The sequence below is a fragment of the Drosophila takahashii genome, chromosome 2L, assembly GCF_030179915.1.
Source record: "Drosophila takahashii strain IR98-3 E-12201 chromosome 2L, DtakHiC1v2, whole genome shotgun sequence".
Taxonomy (NCBI): domain Eukaryota; kingdom Metazoa; phylum Arthropoda; class Insecta; order Diptera; family Drosophilidae; genus Drosophila; species Drosophila takahashii.
The window spans coordinates 34,726,386-34,752,202 of record NC_091678.1 but is presented as its reverse complement, the minus strand read 5'-3'; the positions used below and the strand labels follow the sequence as shown (position 1 = coordinate 34,752,202).

Here is a 25,817-nt window from a genome sequence, read left to right as displayed (position 1 = left end):
AGATTTTACGAATTAAAACTTGACTAGACTAGCAACATGCATTAATAAACAACAAAATATTTTATAATTGAAAAAATAAAATTTTAAAATTTTTCACCCTATTGTTCCTATGGGAGCTATAGGATATAGACGCCCGATCGGCACGCGCGCCCACCCTAATGAAGGTACGCACAAAAAAATACGATTTGGAAAGTTTCATGGGAATAGCTAATATTTTGCGCGAAATATCCTGAAAAACGTCAAATTTTGACCGATTTCACCCTATTGTTCCTATGGGAGCTATAAGATATAGACGTCCGATCGGCACGCGCTTTTACCCTGATCAAGGTACGCACAAAAAAACAAGAGAGAACGCTATAGTCGGGTGCCCCGACTATCAGATACCCGTTACTCAGCTAAAGGGAGTGCGAAAGAGATGGAGAAAAACTTTGATCCGCCGTAACTTTTTAACGAATGGTCCGATTTAAAAAATTTCTTCTACATTTCGATAGGTATTGATAAACACAATAAAACTGCATTTTTACTTTTCCAAAATATTGAAATTTTTAAAATCGTATTTAAGCGATTGTGGGCGTTAGAGGGGGCGTGGCACCCTTTTGAAACAAACTTGCGCTGCGTAGGAACTTCTAGAATCTGCATGCAAAATGTCAATCTTCTAGCTTTTATAGTTTCCGAGATCTCAGCGTACAGACAGACAGACAGACAGACAGACAGACAGACGGACAGACAGACGGACAGACAGACGGACAGACGGACATGGCTAGATCGACTCGGCTAGTGATCCCGATCAAGAATATATATAGTTTATATGGTCGGAAACGCTTCCTTCTACCTGTTACATACTTTTGCACGAATCTAATATACCCTTTTACTCTACGAGTAACGGGTATAAATACGATTTGGAAAGATTCATGCCAATAGCTCTTACACTGAGCGAAATATCTTCATTTTTGTGAAATCGATATCCGATTGTTCCTATGGAAGCTATAGGATATAGACGTCCGATCGGGTCGGCTTTCAAACTTGATCTGCGTACACATGTTTTAGGACGACTGTGAAAGTTTCAAGGCGCTAGCTTTTAAACTGAGCTCGCAAACGGTATTGAAACAGACATACAGACGGACAGACGGACAGACGGACAGACGGACATGGCTATATCGACTCCCCTATTGATCCTGATCAAGAATATATATACTTTATGGGGTCGGAAACGTCTCCTTCACTGCGTTACAAACTTCTGACCAAAATTATAATACCCTCTGCAAGGGTATAAAAATATTTCCTATATGTAACCAATTTAATTATTAAACGGCAGCTTTAGTACACAGTTGTCTGATTAGCAAGAACTATTACCCTGAGCAAGGTATACATAAATAAATAAGATTTGCATATTTTCATGACAGCAGCTTTAGTACTGCAAAAATGTCATGTAAAAATAGAAAAAAAGGGATATTTTCACAGCATTTAACTATTGTTAATATGAAAAGTATGAAATATAGACGTTCGATCGGCACGCGCTTTTACCCTGATCAAGGTACGCACAAAATACGATTTGGAAAGTTTCATGGGAATAGCTTATATTCAACGCGAAATATCCTGAAAAACGACAAATTTTGACCGATTTCACCCTATTGTTCCTATGGGAGTGTTGTGGCCACCTTTAGATATCGATAAGTTACCGGTTAGGTCCTGCCAACTTATTTTTAGCAAGCGGCAAGCAGTGCCGGTAGACCTGCCAACCTAGCCATGGGGCGTAGAATGATGGTCACCCGGGTCAACGACCCGGAATTTTTTGAATTCGAAACAACGGAGTTCTGACTCCATGGCTGGGCGAAGAGAAAGAGAGCGACAGATCAAAGAAGTTGAAAGTCGATGAAGGGCGTTTTGGCTGCTGCGCTGCACAGTTTTTTTTTGAAGTTTAAATAAGTTTATTTCTACGTAATTTTAAATCTTCTTGCAACGACATCGTCGGTTGCGCAGTAGCAGCAGCGCGCCAGTGGTTTAAATAAATTTAATTAATTTTGTGACACTAAAGATCCGGAAAGTAGCTGGGAAGCGGGAACGAGAAACCCCTGGAGGTGAGTGGTCGACGTCCAGGAGTGAGGCCGTGCTTATTGGCTTTTCCTTCTAGGCTCGACCGGACCCAGTGAAATCTTGAAGAGATTAGCCAGGTCACGACGGCTGACCTGGCTCAGTTTTTTGATTGGGAGTCCATAAATCCAGTCAGAAGTCCAACAAGTAGTGACCATAACCTGGCACTCAGTTTTTTGCGAGACGGTTGCATAAGCCGGTCTTGGTAGTTTTTTCATCGCGGAAGACCGACACGCCTCCCAAGTGGCGGCACCGGGACCCAAGAGGCTTCAGTAATTTTTTTTATAATTTTTAAGAATTTTTATAATTGTTTTATTTTTTTTATTGGTGTATTTATTTATATATTCCATATTTTGGCCCTTATTTATTAATTTATTTATTATTTTGGCCTTTATTTATTTATTTATTTATTATTTTTGGCCTTTATTTATTTATTTATTTATTCAAACATTTACCTACTCATATATTTATATTGTTTTTAAATTTGTTTCCAAATTGTCTTCAAGTGTATGTTGGTGCAGTCTTGTGTGAGTGTAATTGGTATCAAGATATATATTGCTATTGTCCCCCGCACCCCTCCCCTTGAGAGCTCTTACGGGTAGGTCCAATTGCGAACTTAAGAATATTTTTTTTTGAAGAATAAATGGGACATTTAATGATTTAGAGGGAAGGCGATTACAGCATGCAAAACTAACCTGTACATATACAAAAAGAAAACGATTACATGGAAATTATTGTGTTAAAAAATTAAGTAAAATATGGAGTAGTACATTTTTATGTGGGGGAAAGGTAAACCGGGTAATGTGTAAGTGAATTGTGTGTGAATTAGTTAGGGGCAGCTGCAAAAGAATATGTTGCGAGCAGGCTGCAAGGTCGGGAGGGTAATGCACGGTCTCCAATACACCGGGAGACCAAATCCGTTGAAGCCAAACAAATATGTTGCGAGCGGTTTTGTTTTGTTTTGTTTTTGAATTTGAATGTAAACGTGCAGTTCACTGTGTTGTATAACGTTGATTTTCTGTTAGAGGGTCAGCGTTATGTTTATTGTTATGTGTGCGGTGAGCAGGGTTCGGGGACTCACGGCCCAGACTTGAGCTAGTCGGCGAAAAGCCCGAAAACCACACAGGTCCTTAAACAGGATCATAACAGTATGGCGCCCAATTAGAAGAGCAACACAATAATCTCCACAAGGAGAGAAAGATATTTCTGGTCAGTGGGTCGAATTTAGAGGGGAGCAGTTGCTCGAGAGATTGTTCTCTAATAGATGGCCCTAAAATCAAAAATGTTTAAGTGGCGGACAAGCCTATATCATTTAAGGTATATGTTCTTAAAACACAAGGACGACGCCAACTCAAATTGATAAAAGAGTTGACTTGCAAACTGTGATATAAAGAATCATAAACCATATGTGATATAAGTCTGTGATATAGCCATAATAAAGTATAGATATAGAAGATAAATTATAAGTATTAGGAATAAATTAATCAGACTGAGACAAGACGTAGCCGACGACTAAGTCAGATGGATCAAGACTGGCATATCGCGATCGGCGAAAAGGGGGAAAGTCAGCAGCGACATTATGCAAACAATTCAAGATGGTGTAATACGCGCGAGTTGACAAAAGGACAGTAAGCAGGACATATACGTACGGACGGTTAGTAAATCTACATACACATACATTGCATCTTGTTATAGATAAATATTAATATATATATACATTATAAATAGAAATAGTTTAGAATGGGGAAAAAGATTCTTTAAATTAAAATTAAAGTTAAAATTAAATTATAACTGATTGTTTCTTTTCTGAGAGTTCCAAAAAAACCGGTGGCATCTGACGACCGGAGGCGATAGTTAAAGTCCTCTGTAGCGATCAGATGAAAATTCAGGATGACCTCGACTGTCGACAATGGGGTAGTGAGGGCATCTTGGACGACACAGGATGAGTCCGGCTGGAGGAAAAGAAATTAATTAGTTTTATGTTATATGTTTTCTGGCATTTCTTAACTACAAATCGTCAATCAAAATTGATGATTTTGGTAGTTGACGAAGCCAGGCAGCAATGTTTTGTATTTAATTCTCGCAAAAACATATTTGGCAACAATGAATCACACACAATCACACACACGTCACTTACAATCCGGGGAACCTATTTCCTCCATCACAAAATGAATTTGATTGGAAATCCGTCGAATTATTTGAAGTATTACTAGCTTTTACCCTACATTCTCTATATCCGGAATAACTCGATTTTGGGGTATACATTTTTTGTCTATTTCTGTTGAATATGGCGGGTGGAAAGAATTCAGAGGCGGACCAGGCAGAGAAAGGAGCTGAAGGATTGATACCAGGGACAGAAGGGAGCCGATGGAGTTTACAACAGAGGGGATTCGTTCCAAGGAGTCTGAATCTGGACCCATCAGCCACTCCGCTTGGGACTTTTTCACATGTTCAGCTAGATCCTATCCAGGAACAGTACAGCATGGAGAAGGCCGAAGCACACCGATCCCAAAGTCGCAGAGAATTCCAGGATATGATCCAGGCCTCCCAGGAACAGATAAGGGTGGATATGACACACCTCATGGATATCCGGATCGATCAATGCATGCGGGCCGGATTCGCGGACTTGATGAAGAAGTTAGACCTTAAGGATGCAGCTTCAACGACGTCGTCAAACGGTTCAGGCGCCCCGCTGGGGTACTCCAAAGGAAACCTGGGTTTGGAGAGCAACAGGAAGAACGGGCCACCAGGTGGTGAACGAGTAGAGGCAGGCCAGGTACAATCAAGGCAGAATCAGGGACAGAGGGTCGACGAAGTCAACAGGAATGGTCAGGACTCTGCAGCGAGAAACTCTTGGCAGAATTTTGGGCAAAACGTCGCGCAGAATTCTACGCTTTTATCCCATATGCGTCCACAAGGAAGGCCAAACTGCGCGAGAAACCTCGGATTCGCGCCAGCACAGGGTTCCAACAACAATCCGGGACTTGGACAATGCAACCAGGCCAGATCACAAGGCGCTGATCCAGGAGTTCCGTTTAGGTATGGTCAGTGCTGGGGTATCCAGCCCGAATTACAAGATGGACGATCCGCAAACTTTCATCGTCAATATGCGCCGATGTACAAATGGGGCTTTAGTTTCTCTGGCTATCGGGTGGGCATGAGTGTCGAAGATTTCCTTTTTAGGGTCGAGCATTTGCAGCAGCAATATGCAATGCCGTGGCCGGAGCTAATGAGGGATTTCCATCGACTGTTAACGGAGGATGCGTCGGAATGGTACTGGTTGTTGATCCGTACTAGACCGCCAAAGTCTTGGGTGGAGTTGGGACAGGCCATGGAGCGTCGCTTCAGCGACAAACGGAGCGACTATGACCGTATCCAGGACATTGCCGAGCGGAAGCAGAGACCCGGAGAGTTACTCGACGACTATTTTGCGGCGATAAGACGATTGGTAGCCAGAGTGTACAACACGGTAGACCAGGACTGGATAATTCGGACTATAAAAAGGAACCTAGCGGAGCCAGTCAAGCAATGGGTATATCCGGTTCGAGTCTTTACGCTGGAGCACTTGCTGGAAGAATGCAAGGAAGCGGAAAGGGCATTTAGTCCAGAATATGGAAGGCGGTACGACCGAGTCTCTACGGTACCTCGACCAAGACAAGAAAATAGGATTGGAAGAGTCGACGAGATTCGAGACTTGCCATTGGACCAAAGGAACCAGGACTCTGTGGAACACCAAGATTATCCCATTGAAGCCGTCTATACGGGAGCGGTCAAGAAAGCATTGATATGTTGGAACTGTCAAAAGCCGGGTCACCTCTTCAAACAGTGCGGCGTCGCGAAAGTGAGTCAGTTCTGCTACAAGTGTGGATTGGCAGACACACTAACTCCGCAATGTCCCAATTGTAAACAGGGAAACGCTTTTCGGAACGCAGGGTCAGCGGGCAATCAGCGTTCCATGAGGGAGTCCGCGGAGATAGAGAAACGCCTACCCAACTGAGAATAGCAAAAAGGATTCCGGAAACGAACGATTCAGTCCAGGAAAATCCAAGGAACAATGTTTATATGTCCCTGCAGGAGAGAGTACGGCGATATAAAGAAGTACGGGATCGTTTGTTTGGTGAGAATCAGCTGGCTGGGATGAGGGTCATCACGATGAGGGTCAAGAAGGCCAGGGAGCGGTTCAAAAGACGTAAACAAGACAGGCGGAAACTACAAGAAACAGTGACGGCAATCGGATCGCAGGATAACGGCAATAAAGATCCCCGTCCATATGCGGTAGTCCAAGTGGCGGGATGCGCGGTGAGAGGATTGCTGGACTCGGGAGCGTCACTGAGTGTACTGGGAAAAGGATGTAGAGAGTTGGTCAGTAAGCTAAAAATCTCATGGAGACCATTCCACGCGAAAGTGAGAACAGCAAGCGGATCTACACAGAATATTCTGGGAAGAATCACGGTGCCCATCACGTTCAAGAATACCACAGTGAACATGGAACTATTCCTGTGTCCTACATTGGAGCAAGAACTATATCTGGGAGTGGACTTTTGGAAAAGCTTCGACGTAGCACCGGAAGTTTTTGGAATCGAAGAGATCTTGTCCGGTTCAGAAGTTGAGAAGCCGCCGGAAAAGGCTGAGCCAGAACCGCATGATCTGAATGCAGAGCAACAACAGCAACTGGATGAGGTCAGGAAATCATTTTTGTCGTTTGAGGAGAATGGACTGGGGCGAACTGGGAAAATGAAGCACGCCATAGAGCTGGTGCCAGGCGCTACGCCCGTCAAGGATGGCCACTATCCGGTTTCTCCAGCAGTCCAACAGCTAATATACGAGGAAATCGATGAGATGCTTCGCTTAGGGGTCATAGAAGAGAGCGACAGTCCGTGGAGTAATACAATTACACTAGTAAGGAAGCCAGGAAAGAATCGCCTATGTTTGGATGCTAGGAAGCTCAATCAGAGGACCGTCAAGGATGCATATCCGCAGCAGAACATAGAGGGAATTTTGAGCAGGATAAGCACGACCAAATTTATATCTAGCGTCGACCTCAAGCATGCTTTCTGGCAAATCGAAATGGAAGAAAGCAGCCGGAGATATACAGCCTTTACCGTGCCAGGACGCCCTCTGTATCACTTTGTCGTGATGCCTTTTGGTCTCACCAATGCCGCTCAGCGCCTTTGTCGGCTGATGGACAAGGTAATACCTCAAAAGCTAAGGGAAAAGGTGTTCCTGTATCTGGATGACTTGTTAATAGTGTCTCCAACGTTTGAGGAGCACTTGGTCACTCTGAGAGAAGTTTCCCAGTGCCTGAAAGAAGCGGGTTTGACCATAGGACTCAATAAGTCGCACTTCTGCTTCAAGGAGCTGCGGTATTTGGGTTTCGTTATTGGCGGAGGGGTTCTGAAAACTGATCCTGGCAAGGTAGAGGCTATCAAAAACATGCCCATTCCCAGAAGTGCAAAAGAGGTAAGAAGATTCCTAGGAACAGCCGGTTGGTATCGGAGGTTCGTACAAAACTTTGCAGAAATGGCAGCCCCGCTGACAGATACACTTAAAAAGGGAAAAAAGTTTGAGATGACCAAAGAGGCCAAGGAAGCTATGAGGCAGCTACAGGAAGCGCTTATGACAGCACCTGTTTTGCGACATCCGGACTTTGGAAGGAGATTTTTCGTCCAATGCGATGCGTCAGATTATGGAGTAGGAGCTGTTCTCTTTCAAGAAGAGGATGAGGAAGGCGAACGCCCAATAGCTTTCTTTTCCCAGAAGCTCAATTCTTGCCAGCGGAACTATAGCGTGACGGAGAAGGAGTGCTACGCAGCGGTGTTAGCAATAAAACGGTTCAGACCTTACATCGAGATGATGCCGTTCACGGTAATTACTGACCACTCAAGTCTGAAATGGCTTATGTCACTTAAGGATCTCAGTGGCAGACTGGCAAGATGGTCGCTGAAGTTGCAGGCGTTTGATTTTGAAATCATCCATCGGAAAGGCTCGGACAATGTGGTAGCGGATACGCTGTCGAGAACGGTTGAGGAAATTGAGCAGGATGACGAGTGGCTACTGGGATTTGAGACTACTGAGTTCGAATCGGAGGACTACGTGGAGTTACGAAAAGACATGGAGTCCAACAAGGAGCAATTGCCGGATATAAAAGTGGTGGATGGTTTCATATTTAAACGGAATCAGGCGTGTGGCAGTCCCGAGCTCGAAGAGCATAGCTGGAAGCTATGGGTGCCGAGCTCATTGACTCCGATGATGATCGAGCAAGCACATTCGCCCCATACAAAAGCTCACGGAGGGATAGCGAAAACTTTAAATTTCCTGAGGCAGCGATTTTATTGGCCCGGAATGGTGGCTCAAGTCCGCAGGTTTGTGAGGGATTGTAAGGTATGCGCGGAGACGAAATCCACTAATAAGGGACCACGACCTGGCATTGGAGAGGAAACGGGGCGATACGTCGCCCGTTCCAGAAAATTTATATAGATTTTCTGGGAAAATATCCCAGGTCAAAGGGTGGGCATGCCTATATCTTTGTGGTAGTGGATCATTTCTCGAAGTTTGTGTTTTTGAAAGCAATGAAGGAGGCCACGACTGCTGCGGTAATTAAATTCCTGACTAAGGAAGTTTTCAACACATTTGGAGTCCCTGAGGTAATCCATTCAGATAATGGCAAGCAATTCGTGGCGAAGAAGTTTGTGGAAATGACCCAGAGCTACCAAATCCGACACACGAGAACAGCGATTTATTCTCCTTCGTCAAACGCTGCGGAAAGAGTAAATCAGTCCGTGCTTAACGCTATTCGAGCATACTTGGAGGAGGATCATCGCGACTGGGATTTGTTCCTGCCGGAGATCGAAGCAGCTCTGAGAAGCGCGATCCATCAGGCTACAGGGGTTTCACCGTATTTCGCACTGTTTGGACAGCACATGTATACGAGTGGGGCCGATTATCAACTGGCAAGGAAGCTGCAGTCTTTGGAGGACAGTGAGATAAGGAACCTACGTCAGGAAGATAGATTTGCATTGCTGAGAGACACGATCCGCGAAAACTTGCATAAAGCACACGAGTCTAGCGCACGATACTTTAACCGGAGGACGCGAGAGGTAAAGTTCAAGCCAGGACAAGAGGTCTTCCGAAGAAACTTTGTTTTGAGCGATTTTAGCAAGAATTTCAACGCAAAATTTGCTCGGAAGTTTCTGAAGTGTAGGATCCGTAGACCGATCGGAAACAATATGTACGAGGTTGAGGACATGAATGGAAAGTCGGGAGGAGTGCTACATGCAAAGGACCTAAAGCAGTGACAAAGGAGACCAAAGCGAACAAGAACGGCACACGAAAGGATAGGAAGGAGATTTTAGCCATCGATGAAATCTGAAAGAGAAGATAAATATAAATCTGAAACCATTAGTGTGCATTGTTCTGCAGCTCACGCAGGATCCCTGAAGAACATGTGTATGAAACAAGTAAAAATTTTCCTCCATGGCAAGCGGCCAAACGGATGTGTGTCGATCCCAGTCAGGTTCGTGGGCGGTTTCCCTCGTTGGGCGCTTCTTTAGGCATCCAGTACGGCCCTGTGTGGACATCCATCAGCATCTGGTTTAGTCATTATTTGCTTTTAGGCCAGTTTTTCACTGCCAATTCATTGTTTACGAGTTTAATTCTTGTCAGTGTGGTTGTTGTGGCCACCTTTAGATATCGATAAGTTACCGGTTAGGTCCTGCCAACTTATTTTTAGCAAGCGGCAAGCAGTGCCGGTAGACCTGCCAACCTAGCCATGGGGCGTAGAATGATGGTCACCCGGGTCAACGACCCGGAATTTTTTGAATTCGAAACAACGGAGTTCTGACTCCATGGCTGGGCGAAGAGAAAGAGAGCGACAGATCAAAGAAGTTGAAAGTCGATGAAGGGCGTTTTGGCTGCTGCGCTGCACAGTTTTTTTTTGAAGTTTAAATAAGTTTATTTCTACGTAATTTTAAATCTTCTTGCAACGACATCGTCGGTTGCGCAGTAGCAGCAGCGCGCCAGTGGTTTAAATAAATTTAATTAATTTTGTGACACTAAAGATCCGGAAAGTAACTGGGAAGCGGGAACGAGAAACCCCTGGAGGTGAGTGGTCGACGTCCAGGAGTGAGGCCGTGCTTATTGGCTTTTCCTTCTAGGCTCGACCGGACCCAGTGAAATCTTGAAGAGATTAGCCAGGTCACGACGGCTGACCTGGCTCAGTTTTTTGATTGGGAGTCCATAAATCCAGTCAGAAGTCCAACAAGTAGTGACCATAACCTGGCACTCAGTTTTTTGCGAGACGGTTGCATAAGCCGGTCTTGGTAGTTTTTTCATCGCGGAAGACCGACACGCCTCCCAAGTGGCGGCACCGGGAGCCAAGAGGCTTCAGTAATTTTTTTTATAATTTTTAAGAATTTTTATAATTGTTTTATTTTTTTTATTGGTGTATTTATTTATATATTCCATATTTTGGCCCTTATTTATTAATTTATTTATTATTTTGGCCTTTATTTATTTATTTATTTATTATTTTTGGCCTTTATTTATTTATTTATTTATTCAAACATTTACCTACTCATATATTTATATTGTTTTTAAATTTGTTTCCAAATTGTCTTCAAGTGTATGTTGGTGCAGTCTTGTGTGAGTGTAATTGGTATCAAGATATATATTGCTATTGTCCCCCGCACCCCTCCCCTTGAGAGCTCTTACGGGTAGGTCCAATTGCGAACTTAAGAATATTTTTTTTTGAAGAATAAATGGGACATTTAATGATTTAGAGGGAAGGCGATTACAGCATGCAAAACTAACCTGTACATATACAAAAAGAAAACGAAAACGGGTACATGGAAATTATTGTGTTAATAAATTAAGTAAAATATGGAGTAGTACATTTTTATGTGGGGGAAAGGTAAACCGGGTAATGTGTAAGTGAATTGTGTGTGAATTAGTTAGGGGCAGCTGCAAAAGAATATGTTGCGAGCAGGCTGCAAGGTCGGGAGGGTAATGCACGGTCTCCAATACACCGGGAGACCAAATCCGTTGAAGCCAAACAAATATGTTGCGAGCGGTTTTGTTTTGTTTTGTTTTTGAATTTGAATGTAAACGTGCAGTTCACTGTGTTGTATAACGTTGATTTTCTGTTAGAGGGTCAGCGTTATGTTTATTGTTATGTGTGCGGTGGGCAGGGTTCGGGGACTCACGGCCCAGACTTGAGCTAGTCGGCGAAAAGCCCGAAATCCACACAGGTCCTTAGACAGGATCATAACAGGAGCTATAAGATATAGACGTCCGATCGGCACGCGCTTTTACCCTGATCAAGGTACGCACAAAAAAATACGATTTGGAAAAATTCTTGTCAATAGCTTTTACACTGAGCGAAATATCTTCATTTTGTGAAATCGATATCCGATTGTTCCTATGGGAGCTATAAGATATAGACGTCCGATCGGCACGCGCTTTTACCCTGATCAAGGTACGCACAAAAAAATACGATTTGGAAAGATTCTTGTCAATAGCTTTTACACTGAGCGAAATATCTTCATTTTGTGAAATCGATATCCGATTGTTTCTATGGGAGCTATAAGATATAGACGTCCGATCGGCACGCGCTTTTACCCTGATCAAGGTACGCACAAAAAAATACGATTTGGAAAGATTCTTGTCAATAGCTTTTACACTGAGCGAAATATCTTCATTTTGTGAAATCGATATCCGATTGTTCCTATGGGAGCTATAGGATATAGACGTCCGATCGGGTCGGCTTTCAAACTTGATCTGCGTACACATGTTTTAGGACGACTGTGAAAGTTTCAAGGCGCTAGCTTTTAAACTGAGCTCGCAAACGGTATTGAAACAGACATACAGACGGACAGACGGACAGACGGACAGACGGACATGGCTATATCGACTCCCCTATTGATCCTGATCAAGAATATATATACTTTATGGGGTCGGAAACGTCTCCTTCACTGCGTTACAAACTTCTGACCAAAATTATAATACCCTCTGCAAGGGTATAAAAATATAGTTTTTACAAATTTAAACTGATGTTGGGGGTACTTACATTCAAAAGGAAAACGAAAATGCACCGCCAGTGGCTCACTTGGCTGACGATGCATCCAAAGCAACAAGCCACGAGATATTCGCTTTCACTAAAGCGACGAAGATGAAGAGGACCCCACCTACCCAGCTCGCTACACCACAAAGCAGTGTTCCGTGTCTACCCAGCGTCTAAGCCAAGTCGACGTTGAGGCTGACACCCCAAAGAGGGCCTGAGAAGAAGGCAGCCCTTGTGGAAGCAACTCTGCCGAAGGTGCCAAAAGAAGTAAAGGGAACCTCCGCAACATAGATGAGATCGGAACAATCCTGGATGACCTGCTTTACCAGGTGAACGAGAAGAAGCCAGTTCAGCGGACGATCAACGCGTCTATCAAGGAGATGCTGGCCCGCATGAAGAAGCTACAGCAACTGGTCTGCATGCACTAGCAGCACTGTGATCTGCCGCTGTCAAGATCCAACAACAGAAGGCCACCCGAACCAGGAAAAGGAGACTCAGACGACCCCGGAAAAGAAGGATGATGGCGGTTACCTCAGACTGCCTGGGCCATCTGTCGGGACCAAGAAGGGCACCGATTCAACCCAGTGGAAAAAGTCTGGGAAACAACGAGAGCCACCGAGGCCCAACAGGCCGCAGCCCTCGGATCCCGGAAAGGCTAGGAGCCGAAGAAGGTTCTGTTCTGGTTACACTCAAAAAAAAAACGGCGTGCTAAATTTAAATTCTTTATTCTTGATTTTAATTTATTCCGAGATCAAAAATTTCAATCCCGTTTTGGATAAAAAAGGTTTAATTTTGTATTTTTGGGATTACTTAAAGCCCGAGAAAATTATGTTATCCTAAAAAAGATTGTATTAATACTTTTTTATCCGAATCTGGAATAAAAATTTGTACTTTAAGTCTGAAAAGATATATGTCATCCTAAAAAGATTAAATTATGACTTTTTTATCCGAGCGGGATTAAATTCCGGGCTGTCATATAAAATGAACTGGAAGACGAAGACGATACAACAATAATAGCTTTATTAGCAGAAGAAGCATTACAGTGTTTATGAGGTAAAGTATACACATTTTTATGGGCAAAGCTGTTCAACGTCTAAAGGCGTTGTTTTGTAAAATTAAAACCATTTTTTGACTCTAATTTTTTATTTTCGTTTATAAATAGATTGTCAAGATTTAATTTTGAAAATGCTGACTAACATGCGCAAATCCACGTTAAGGCCTTAAGGGATAAATTGCGCCTCACTCTTCTGAAAAAATAATGGAATGAAAAATGATTGACCAACAAATTTGTTTTAAGAACAACTCACCACCCCACATCCAAATCCTGGATCCGCCACTGCTGCTTACCATTCTCAGCCCAATTCAAATCGAGTAACAGTGGAAAGAGGAGTGAAAAAGTGACCCTTGCTGGCACGGAGGAAAGATCATTTCTTCAGCTGACGACAATATTCGACTATCAAGACCGTATAGAGGAGATTATAGCCAAAAACACCTCCTTTTCTGATAGTCAAGGACAAATAACACCTTCCTTACGCTTATATCCACAAAATGATATGTAGTTTAGAATCAAGTATATTTAATATTAAAATAAAAAAATTAAATAAAAACATAATTTTGTATTGGTTTTTGGGGATTTATTGGAATTTATATAATCTCGGCCGAGCTCAATTCAAGTACCTTTGGGATAAAAATTATCCCGTTTTTCGGGATTGAAACTATCCTGTACGGGATTAAATGTAGTACGTTTGGGATAGAATCGAGCTTGATTTTCGGGGTTGATAAATTCAATCTATTTTGGCTTGCAAAACTACGGGATTACTTCAATCTTTTTTGGATCAATTTTAGCATATTCGGGCATACCCTGTTTTCAACCCCGTTTCGCATTGATTCAATCCCGTTTGACTTGAATTTTTTTTTCAGTGTAAGTGCACAGAAAAGGCAACCTACTCGGAAATGCTAAAGCTCATCAAGGCTGCACCCGCCCTCCAGGGAATGAAGGACAAAACAGAAAGACAGCAAAAGGGGAGCTCCCGGCAACCCAGGAGGTCCAAGAAGCCATTAAAAGAAGCTTAAGCTTTCTGATCGGAAAAAATAAAACTCAAAAATAATGATTATTGTTGATTTTAATTTTGTTTGATCAAAAATAAAACTCACTTGGACGGGTTTTCTATACCGATTCCGGGCGTTCTTTTTACATAGTCCTATGAAACGAATGCAGATGTACCACCTATGACAAAAAGAAGCTTGAACTTGGCCTTTGCATCCCGTTAAAAGGTATTTCAATTTTAGTCAGTAAAGAAGAGACTTTCAGCCTTTGTTTTTGCTTATGTATTAAAATATGGATTTCTCTTCGCTCTAAGCGCGCTCGCACATGGTGCAAATACATATATATACATAAATATATATATGTATATTGTACATATATCTCTTCTTTCCTCTCTTCGCTCTAAGCGCGCTCAGAGTACAAAGAGAACGTTCGTCAGCGGTGATAGAGAAGAAGATTTTCGTGACGGTCATGAATTGGTTTTACTCCGTCGCCGAAATTGCATAACGCGCCTAAAGAAGTTTCACTTCAAAAATTTGCCATCCAAAAAAAAGTTTGTGGCAACACTAACAGAATTTGTAATCAATTGTCGAGTTTTTTCGAACGCCTATTATTTTGACAACAAACGGAAAGCCCATCTGTTTTTTATAGCAAAACACTTCAAAATCCTAGAAAATGCTACTTTGCATTTATAGCAAAACACTCCATTTTGAAATATTTACAAGAGAAACATGCATTTCCTCCTTTTAATTACTTGTATTGCGATAAGAAATGCAATAAATGCGCCGAGGGCAAAAACAAATTTTAAAAAAAATCGCAAGATTTTTTTAAAATATGTTTTACCTGCGGCGCATAGCACTTCTTCTTTCTATTTTCTTTAGTAGGGGAGAGTGGGGGAATTTCGTCAGCATTTTTTCAAAGCTATTTTTTGTCTATCTTGAGACACGTTATCATATTTCTATTTTTATTGTTGAATGCGGTTAGCACCAAGCTTTAAAATGTGACATTCCCCTATTTTTTAATTAGCTTGGTGATTTATAAAAAAATAAAATGTAAAACCAATATCTTGGGGCAATCTCGCCACACAGGGGGGTAAAATCACCACACCACCGGGGCAATTTCGTCACCTGAAAAATGTAGGGAGTTTAACGCCTGTAAATATGCTACACTGATCAAGCGTACCATTTTTGTTGACGTCCTATATTTGTTGCTGCTGTTGGTAGTCTGTTCGTTAGCCAGCTCGTCAAATATAAAAATATGTATTTAAAATAGGCGCGAATTTACCCTTAGCGTAGGGTGGCGAAATTTCCCCAGACCGTACCTTTTTAGAAATAATTATTTTTCTTCCGAAATTAGGCGCGAAGCTAAAAATCAATGACGCAGAAATGCACATTATAGCACTGTGTATTATATAAACAAGAGAGAACGCTATAGTCGGGTTGTTGTCCCGACTATCTAATACCCGTCACTCAGCTAAAGGGAGTGCGAACGCTGTGTCGGGTTGGTGTCCCGACTAATAATCGTTACTCAGCTAAAGGGAGTGCAAGGGAGATATATATATAATTTTTGATTGCGTATAACTTTTTAATGAATGGTCCGATTTGAAAAATGTCTTCTACATTTCGATAGGTATAAATATACACAACAAAATTGCATTTATACTTCTCGGAAATCTTTAAAGATGTGGGCGCAGGACCCATTTTAAAATCGTTAGTGGGCGATTGTGGGCGTTAGAGGGGGCGTGGCGCTCGGCTAAAATAAACTTGCGCTGCGTAGGAAGCCAAAGAATATGTGTGGGAAATCTCAACCTTCTAGCTTTTGTAGTTTCTGAGATCTCAGCGTTCATACAGACGGACAGACGGACAGACGGACATGGCTAGATCGACTCGGCTAGTGACCCTGATCAAGAATATATATACTTTATGGGGTCGGAAACGCTTCCTTCTAGCTGTTACATACTTTTGCACGAATCTAGTATACCCTTTTACTCTACGAGTAACGGGTATAAAAATCGTGTATCTTATTCCTTTTGAATTGTGGCATACAGAAAATATTTCGTCGAGAACTAAATGTAGCTTTTGAACTGTTAAAACACATTTAATATTATAGCTTAATTATCTTGGCCTTCTGTGCAAAACAAATGCATTGGTTGTGTCTGGCCGTCTTGAAGGACTAAAACAAAAAATTTTATATTTTTACGACTTATGGATTCCGAGATATTGCAGGTGACGAAATTGCCCCTGTGACGAAATTCCCCCACTCTCCCCTACTTGTATTGCGGTTAGGATTATAAAATGCGTGCATTTTTTTCTTAAAAATATAAAAATTAAAGGTTTTATAACGGTTACAAAAGATAAGTACTCCTTGGACCGTAATATCTAGGGATGTCAAAAATATATCAAAATATCAATATATCGATATTTTTTGCAAAAAAAAATATATTTATATCGTGATATTTATTTAGCCAAATATCACAATATCGATATTTTATTTTTCGATATTATTTGATATTTGCATATCTTTCTCTCATCTGTGCACAAAAAAATGAAGCGTGTTAAAATTTATTTCGGTGAATTTAATAACAAAAAACTAGGTGCAAACTTTGTTTTAAAACTATTAAAACATGTGGGAATACATCAAAAATGTTATCCCACTTGAAAAACAAAAACTTTTATGTGTGGAGCTAATAAAATAAGAAATTTCATAAAACGTATTATATTGTTTATACTTTTCTAGTGCTTTTACATTAATTTTAGGGCAAAAGTCTTTGTTGTTAGCTTATTTACGCGGTTAAAATTTTGAAATTCAACTGAAAAAAAAATATCAAAAGTATCTGATATATCGATGTTTTTTTGGCGATATATTATATATCATATTGATATTTTTCTTAAAGAAAATATATCAGCGATACGATATTTTTAAAATATTTGACATCCCTAGTAATATCTTCAGATTCACCTAAAGGTTATGTATGTCTTTGTCATCCATGGTCACTCCAGTTCTTGAGCAAACACTTCCCACCGAGGATAATTATTTCGCTTTTTTGGGGTCTGGCCTGCTATAAAAACAATTTCACATTTTTGTCGAATTTTATTATTTTGACAACAAACGGAAAGCCCATAAGTTTTTTATGGTAAAATGTCACAAAACACCTAAAAATCCTAGAAAATGCTACGTTGTTTTTATAGCAAAACACGCAACTTTGACATGCAATTACAGGAGAACCATGTATGTATTTCCGCCGATAATCTTCTTCACGTAAATTCCTAAGAAATTGCGGTACATCGAGGCTAATTTTTTCGCGGTTTTTGGGGCACAGGCCTCTCTTCTAGACTATTACCAAAAAAGTTGCTGTAATGAATGAAGCAAACAATGTACTGAAACAGGCGCGAAAGCTAACATTTTGTCCAATTTTGGGAGACGTATAAACATTCAAATAGAGTCTACTTGAGAAAAAGTTGGCAGATATAGCTAAGAAGGACATAAGCTGGAGGTTGGTCATCCCCTAAAACACATTGCAATATCTCTTCTCACGATGAGATCGTGTGCTGAGTTCCGAGCCCTGTTTTTTTAACCAAAAGACAGAACTAATTACACTTTAAATGAGCTCATTTGCAAAGCTTTGCATACATATTATGTATTTCTTTAGATTTCGTAACTAGTTAAAAGTTAGCTATGTAGCCAGTTAAGAAATAAGAAAACTGTTTGAGAAATAAATCAATTCATTTCGTTCTCAACAAAATCGCGAAACACCAAGAACAGAAATCATCTAATCGTTGATGAGCTATTATGTAAGTTGTTATCGGATGGTGGATGTGATCGGTGGAAATCGGATATTAACATCTGTCAAAAATTCCACGACGGTAGTGTTAAGGCATTTTTCCACTATGCGGTTTTTTCGGTATTTTTGTGTATTTTCGATTGGCAACGCGATAGGCGGACGTGAGGTGTTTCCATTGGCAAACGCGTCTGAAAACAGCTGTTGTGCTATTGTCATTTGCGAGCTGAAGTAAACAATGGATTTAAATAATTTGTTATTGATAGTTGTAATCGCAGAACAGCATTTGAACAGCGTAGAAACATTGCTGCAATGATGAAAGCAACAACATCCCACCTTACGCTGCTTGAGCATTTATTACGGCAGAAAGCAAAAGGATCTGCTGCAGAAGGCGTTCATATATATAGATCTGAACAGTCATTTAATTAATTCTTTGACACGACCCGCGACAGCAGTAGCTTCTGCGGCGGCACGTCACTGAACAGAATCTAATACGGGGCAGAAACGCCTACAAGAACATTGTGCGCAAGAAAGAGGGAGATGTGCCCTTTTCCAGCAGTCGCCTGTGTCCACACGTGTGTCATTTGAATATGGAATGGCCATCTACGGTCTAACCTGGAGGTCGCCTTAATGGACGAATGGCGCACGCGAAGCAAACGTCAAGATCATGAAGACAGGGAAGCCCATGTGGCTGCGCTGCAACGACCAATATTTCGCTTCCGATCCTTTCTAGCTGAGCCATTCCATTGGATAAACGAACTGATACTGCCCTTTATGCGCTTGGATCATCCTCGGAATTCTGAACTATTGCCAGATCATATGGCATATATCATATATCAAATACCAATCTATACGAAATAAAGTTCATGTAAATACCACAAATTTCACTTTCCAGCCCTGTAACGCGACAAATTTCCACCCTCCCCTCCTCAACCCTTGCCAACAAGTTTTGTATGGGATTTGGGCGCGTTAAACGGTAAATGGATGCAAACGCGACGCGTCCATAATGAGCAGAGGGCATTATTGATTTACAGAATATTGGCTTATAGCCTCTTTCCATACGGGAGTGTCACAGAAACCGTCGACGGATTTGGAGACGGTTGGTTTAGAAACCCACCGACGAAACTGTTGGTGTCACAGGAATTCGAGTGATTTCTTTTTTTCGGAAAATTTTTCGAAAACGACCAGGGCTGGATGCATACACTAAATATCGAATGTTCAATAACACTATGCAGCATCAAAAATTTGCCTCGATGGATGCTATATTTTTGGATTCGTTGCGAATTCCCAAGTTAAACTGCGTTTTCCAAAAAATTCCCCGACGCAAGGATTCTTAGCAAAAGGACCTCAAAGTTCGAAAAATGCTGAAATTGGCCAACTTTCCGGAGCTCTCAGAGGCAAACGGATTCATGGTTTGATTCGATGTTAAAGTTTTTTAAAAGATACACTCTTTATCTTTCAAACCCTATACTTAGAATAATTATAATAACTTAACTTTTAAAAACAAAGGGCGGCAATACTACTACTATTTTGACCGCAGCTGTATGCTTTTATGTTTTTTGACTATGTTTCCCTTTATAAAAATACTAAAATTATTTGAAGTATGGGGTTCGAAAGCTTAAGAGTGTATCTTTTAAAAAACTTTAACATCGAATCAAACCATGAATCCGTTTGCCTCTGAGAGCTCCGGAAAGTGGATCAATTTCAGCATTTTTCGAACTTTGAGGTTCTTTTGCTAAGAATCCTTGCGTCGGGGAACTTTTTGGAAAACGCAGTTTAACTTCGGAATTCATAACGAATCTAAAAATATAGCATCCATCGAAGTAAATTTAAAAAGCATTAAAAATGTTACACAGTGTAATTATCGAATTTTATTTGACCTATTTTAACTATTTTCCAATAAGTTTTAAACTTATTTTATGTTTTTCTTGCAAAATTACAAAAAGAATATATGTTTAAAGCGCATATTGTACACAATAAAAGAAAACAATTACAAATTTGAATTACCCACCAGGCTACATATTGCAGCCCTGAACAGCGGTTTGCCGCGGCTCCGATGGTTTATTTACATTTGTAAGTTGGCAAGAATTTCAAAAGCGAATCAAAATGCCATCTGCTCTAGAGTACTTTCGAAGGCATAAACTGCGAGATGCTAGGAGGCAGAGGAGATCCTTACAAGCGGTTTTACATGGTAGTCCATGGGGATTAAACTCATTGGCCAGGTCCTTTCAAGCAGTGGTCACAATAATGCGGACGCCCTGAGTAAATCCTTTGGCAATGTCGATATTATCGCGAATGAATCGGAAGAATATGGTGTCTTGCGCTGGTGACCTATGTTTACCCCTGAAAATTAGCAACGCTTATTAGTTTAAATTAATAATAAACAAAAATGTTGTACTTTTTTAGTTACATGTCTTCTCCTTCTTCCCAGCCGGCGTTTTACCTGGCAAAAATAGGAAATTTTTCAAGACAGTGATGCCAACTTTTTGCAAATGCAGCCTGTTTTTACTAATTTCTCAATAACTACAGCTTCTTTTACCATGAAATACGATTCATTTTTAGCTACAATACTAAGTACCTTTGAATAAATATATCGTTAACACAACATTTCGATAACTAACCCGAAATTTGGACAAATTTGGTAGTTTAAAGTTCTAGGTAATTGGTAACACTGTCAGGTTTTCGAGATGTTTTATAAAAAGCATATTTTTAAATATAACCTGAAGTAGATACATACATATACAAATAGTAATATGCAGGTAGTTCATAAAACTCATTAGAATTGTCTTAAATAAAGTTATATTTTTGGGAAACATTTTTAAGTTGGGTAATTTTATCAAAACGTCCGGCAAAATACGGGGGATTTAGAAACCGTCAGAAATGACGTCTGTGACACCGAGATTTGCTATTCGGGGGAAATTCGGTTGGAATGGTGTTCTGTGACACCCCCGATAAAGTCCATCCGTGTGAAATGTTTGTGATTTTTGACATATGTGAAACTCGAGTTCCATAAGAGCACAATCCACACCCACCAACCGATAACAGCTGACTTGAAGAGCAGTTGCTCATCGCAAAATATGCAAAGATGGATTTGAACTCGTCAAAACTGTAGTAATCTTATTGTTGAACAAATCAATAAATGGCAAACGGAAATATTTTAAAACATATTTGAACTTTCATAACATATCCAACAGCAGGGTTGCATACAAATTGCAGATCTCCCGTATCCGATACCCCGCTCTTGCTACACCTCTGTCTAGTCCATATTAATATAGAAAACTTGTAAACAAAACCAAACATGTGCCGTTTTTGTAATTTGTGTAAAAGAACATACTCCACTTTTAATTGATATAAGTTATTTTGTTTGAATTGCAGCACATATTCTGAGTCATAGCTGCAAACATGTGTGTATGTATGTTTCGCAGAACAGCTTACATATTGGGCCACGCATAGCTACCTGTTTGTGAATGGTTTTCCGCTCATAACAAACAACCAAAATTTTAACAATTCCCGAAACTTAACGAGTTTTAACAAATTCTAATTTTTTCAGGCATCGGTTTGATTTGTTCTTTTAGGTATTGTTCAATTGCTCACAGTGAAAAAGAAAAAGTTGCACCGAAAAAGCACCTGTTCAACACTAACAGAATTTGCCATCAATTGCTTTGGAGCTCTCCAAGAATATTATTTTTAAACTAGTGTATTTTGATGACGTAAAAAAAATATATATTTAATACTGCGCGCGCAATTTAAAAACAACATATTTTTCCCGCCCCGGCAACTGCGGCACTGCTCACTGCTATCGTGGATACAAAAAATTCAAAAATGGCTGAACACCGAATTGATTAGGGGGATTCCCTAAACTGTTGAATTGCTGAATTGTTGAATTTTGGTCAGCTGTTAATCAGCTGTTCCATACAAAGCCAACTTTCAGAAATTTCAGCAATTCATCAGCCTCGGGGCTGTTGAAAATTTTGTTGAATTGCTGAAAAGCCAGAGTTGTCACCTTTTTTTAAAAGTCGTGGCAACTCTGTAACATTTTAGTATCACCAGTAAGCATTATTTATTTTAAAATAAACTTTGAAAGCATATTTGTGGTTCTTTTTACCTTGGTAACACTTTTAGAGAGTAACTAGCAATAATAAATCAAACTTTACATGCTTTAAGTTCCGTGAAATTTTTCAACAAATAACAGCTGTTTGAAAATTCAACAGGAACCATTTTGGGTCGTTCCCTTAATTGCTGAAATTTTTTGTTGAATTTTCAACAATTCAGCAATTCAACAGTTTAGGGAATCCCCCTATTGTTTATTTTTTTAATTATTATGTAATTGGGTCTTCCCACAGAGCTCCATCCACCATGGTCCGTAAGTTGCTATGAGTGGGCCAAAATGTAAGCTGTTCTGCGTACGAAAATATTAATATTAATAAAAAGTGTACTATGTACTCCCATATAGTTCCAAAGCTGTTATAAATTACCAAAACAGCAGAAATTTGGTTTTGTTTACAAATTTGCCACATTAAAATTGGCTAGACAGTGGCGTAGTAAGAGCGGAGTGTGGGGTACGGGAGGTTAGGCTTTCCCCAGTCATCAATATGTATGCATACTCGTTATAGAATATGCTATAAATGTTCAGATATGTTATTTAACTATTATCTCAATCTATTTATTGTATTATTCTACAATAAGATTAAGAGAACGCTATTTTATGACAGTTTTCCCGAGTTGAAATCCCCCTTCGTTAATGTTGAGGTGAGCAACTGTTCTCAAGTCAGCTGTTATTGGATGGTGGATGGAGCTCTGTGGGAACACGAGTTTCACATTTTTCAAAAATCCCAACTCTATGGGAAGAGTCTATAATTGGCTCACTCGAGAGTCTACCCCACATGAAAAGGCTTTTACAATGATGGACTCTGTGGAAGTAAGATATAAATAAACTTATTCAAAGGTTTAATTTAGTATATTTTCAAAGCCCTTTTGGTGAGCCACTCTAATTTCTTTCTTTTTGCTAGCAATTTCCGGCGAGGTATGTGCTCTCCGCTCCACGTTTTATATATTTTTAATAACTGGTTCATATATTATAGCGGTGATAAATAATTTTATCTATCAACACAATGGTGGGTGTAAAGAAAAGCGGAGTCGTGCTTCAATAAATCAGATGCGATTAAAATCTAGTAACCTGCAAACGGGCATCCATCGTGCAGAGACATAAACGTTATGCCATTACAACGCAGTTTTGCTGGATTGAGTTACCTATGGTCTTTATATTTGGACATATTTCTGTTTTTGCAGGGTTTCGTTAAGGTAGTCAAGAACAAGCAGTACTTTAAGAGGTACCAGGTGAAGTTTCGAAGGCGTCGTGAAGGCAAGACCGATTACTACGCCAGGAAACGCTTAACGTTTCAGGACAAGAACAAGTACAATACTCCTAAGTACCGTTTGATTGTACGTTTGTCCAACAAGGACATCACTGTCCAGATTGCGTATGCACGCATAGAAGGGGATCGCGTTGTCTGCGCCGCTTATTCCCATGAGCTTCCCAAGTATGGTATACAGGTGAGTGGAAACATTTCGATTCTGTTATACATTATTTAAATATTCTACTTACATTTTTTTTTTTTGAATTTAAGGTTGGTTTGACCAACTACGCTGCTGCGTATTGCACCGGCCTGCTGGTTGCCCGTCGTGTTTTAAATAAGTTGGGCCTAGACTCTCTTTATGCAGGATGCACTGAGGTGACTGGTGAGGAGTTCAACGTCGAGCCTGTTGATGACGGCCCTGGTGCTTTCCGTTGCTTTTTGGATGTTGGATTGGCTCGCACCACAACTGGAGCTCGTGTGTTTGGTGCCATGAAGGGTGCAGTTGATGGTGGTCTGAATATTCCCCACTCAGTTAAACGGTTTCCTGGCTACTCGGCAGAGACTAAGAGTTTTAATGCTGATGTGCATCGCGCCCATATCTTTGGTCAGCATGTTGCAGACTATATGCGCACTTTGGAGGAGGAGGACGAAGAGAGCTTTAAACGCCAGTTCAGCCGTTACATCAAGTTGGGCATTCGTGCTGATGATGTGAGTACATCCTAGCCTTTTTTTCGACGTCCACTTTTAAAATTACGGCTGCGTTTTGCACCCAACAACGCTGGCTGAGCCCAAAGTGGACTACATAAAAATAGCAACCTCTGTTCGAAGCTCGGTATCTCGGTGGACCAATCTTCCTGTTATGGTTACACAATCTATTATTATTTTGACCCGTTACTCTTATATTTCCAACGTACAGGCAGAAAAAATCGTTTAAGTCCAGTGGTGGACAGCAGAAGCAGCGCTAGCGGCCCGGGGGCTTGTTAAAATGCCTGTGCCACTGCGTAGTTCATACCTATAGAGAGAAAAAATTTTTTTTTTGTCATTTTATGCTCTGCTTCTGCCGGCCACCACTGTTCTAGACCATATAATTCTTAATCGGAGACAGACCGTTGTAATCTCGGGAGCTATAAAATCTAGAATATAAAATAGGCTTGCTGCGGATTCGACGTATTCATGCACAGCCAAAGAGCAGTCCTGACCACAATTTGAGGCTAGAACTAAAATGTTTACTTAAATAGATTAATATTGTAAAATGGATCCATCTGAATTTCTTCCTAAATCGGTAAACAGAGTAACGGGTAACTGATCCTCGGGGCACATGATAATAATAATTATTTTTTCCAGCTTGAGGATATCTATAAAAAAGCCCACCAGTCAATTCGTAACGACCCTACTCATAAGGTCACCGCAAAGAAGGCTTCTGGCGTTACGAAGAAGAGGTGGAATGCTAAGAAACTCACAAACGAGCAGCGCAAGACCAAAATTGCTGCCCACAAGGCAGCTTATGTGGCCAAGCTCCAGTCTGAAACTGAGGCCTGAAAGTGCATGTCACCTGCTGCAGTTCTGATTTTTGTGAAAATAAATAAAAAGTTGTAATGACAACCTTCAAGTCAAATCTTCAGATTTTAAATTGTTGGCATGGTTTAGAACAGCGGTCGGCAGCGTCCTATTAAGTGAGCATAGGGAATTGTTCTGCTCATCCGCTGCCTTTCACGGACTCTGTAAAACAGCAGTCTGCACACACACATCGATGAGCTGCCCAGTGCAAAAGAATCTCACATATATAAAACAAAATGTCATCGTATGTGTGTGCCGACCGCTGTTTTAGAACGAGCTACAGCATTATTTTAAAAACTAAGGTTTTATAATTATACCCGTTAATCGTAGAGTAACCATCTCCCTCGCATTCCCTTTAGCTGAGTTACGGGTATCTGATAGTCGGGCACCCGATCTCTTCTTTCTTGTTATACCCGTTACTCGTAGAGTTCAGGGGTATATTGTATTCGTGAAAAAGTATCCCTTCAGTACCAGATGTCACTTTTCCCTCAGTAATCACCAAAGGAAAACCCGAGGACAGGTCATCTGTACTCGAGGACGCCCCATAGAGAAAATTGTATGGGAGTTCCGCTTTTTCCTTCAGTACAACAAATTATAAGACAAGGAAAGAGAGCGCAATATATAAATACCGACTGCTCTGCTGACGTCGACAGCGGCCGAGCGTTTGGCCTAAGAAATTGTCCCCGATATGGGACGCCAGAACTGAAGGGATGTAACAGCTAGAAGGAAGCGTTTCCGACCCCCAATTAAGAACAAAACTGCATAATTACTTTTTTCGTATAAGCAATAGGAGTGGGTAAACTCACAAAAGGGGGTCGTCCATAGACTTTTGTCCGCCCCTGTATGTCCCTTGTAACGAACTGGTCCATGTTTCATAGGCTTGTCATCGAAAACAACTAGTTCATTTGCACTAGTTTTGCACTAGTAGCTGTT

The 25,817-nt window shown here is 40.8% G+C and overlaps 1 protein-coding gene across 1 annotated transcript; it reads left to right on the top strand.

Annotated features, from left to right (window-relative positions):
• The first annotated feature begins 22,889 nt into the window (after positions 1–22,889).
• RpL5 (ribosomal protein L5) lies at positions 22,890–24,942 on the top strand. Its single transcript, XM_070212584.1, has 5 exons — positions 22,890–22,993; positions 23,052–23,084; positions 23,260–23,523; positions 23,598–24,035; positions 24,672–24,942. Exons 2-5 carry the CDS (start codon positions 23,082–23,084, stop codon positions 24,864–24,866), a joined length of 900 nt encoding a protein of 299 aa, XP_070068685.1. The 5' UTR covers positions 22,890–22,993; positions 23,052–23,081; the 3' UTR covers positions 24,867–24,942.
• Positions 24,943–25,817: the final 875 nt, after the last annotated feature.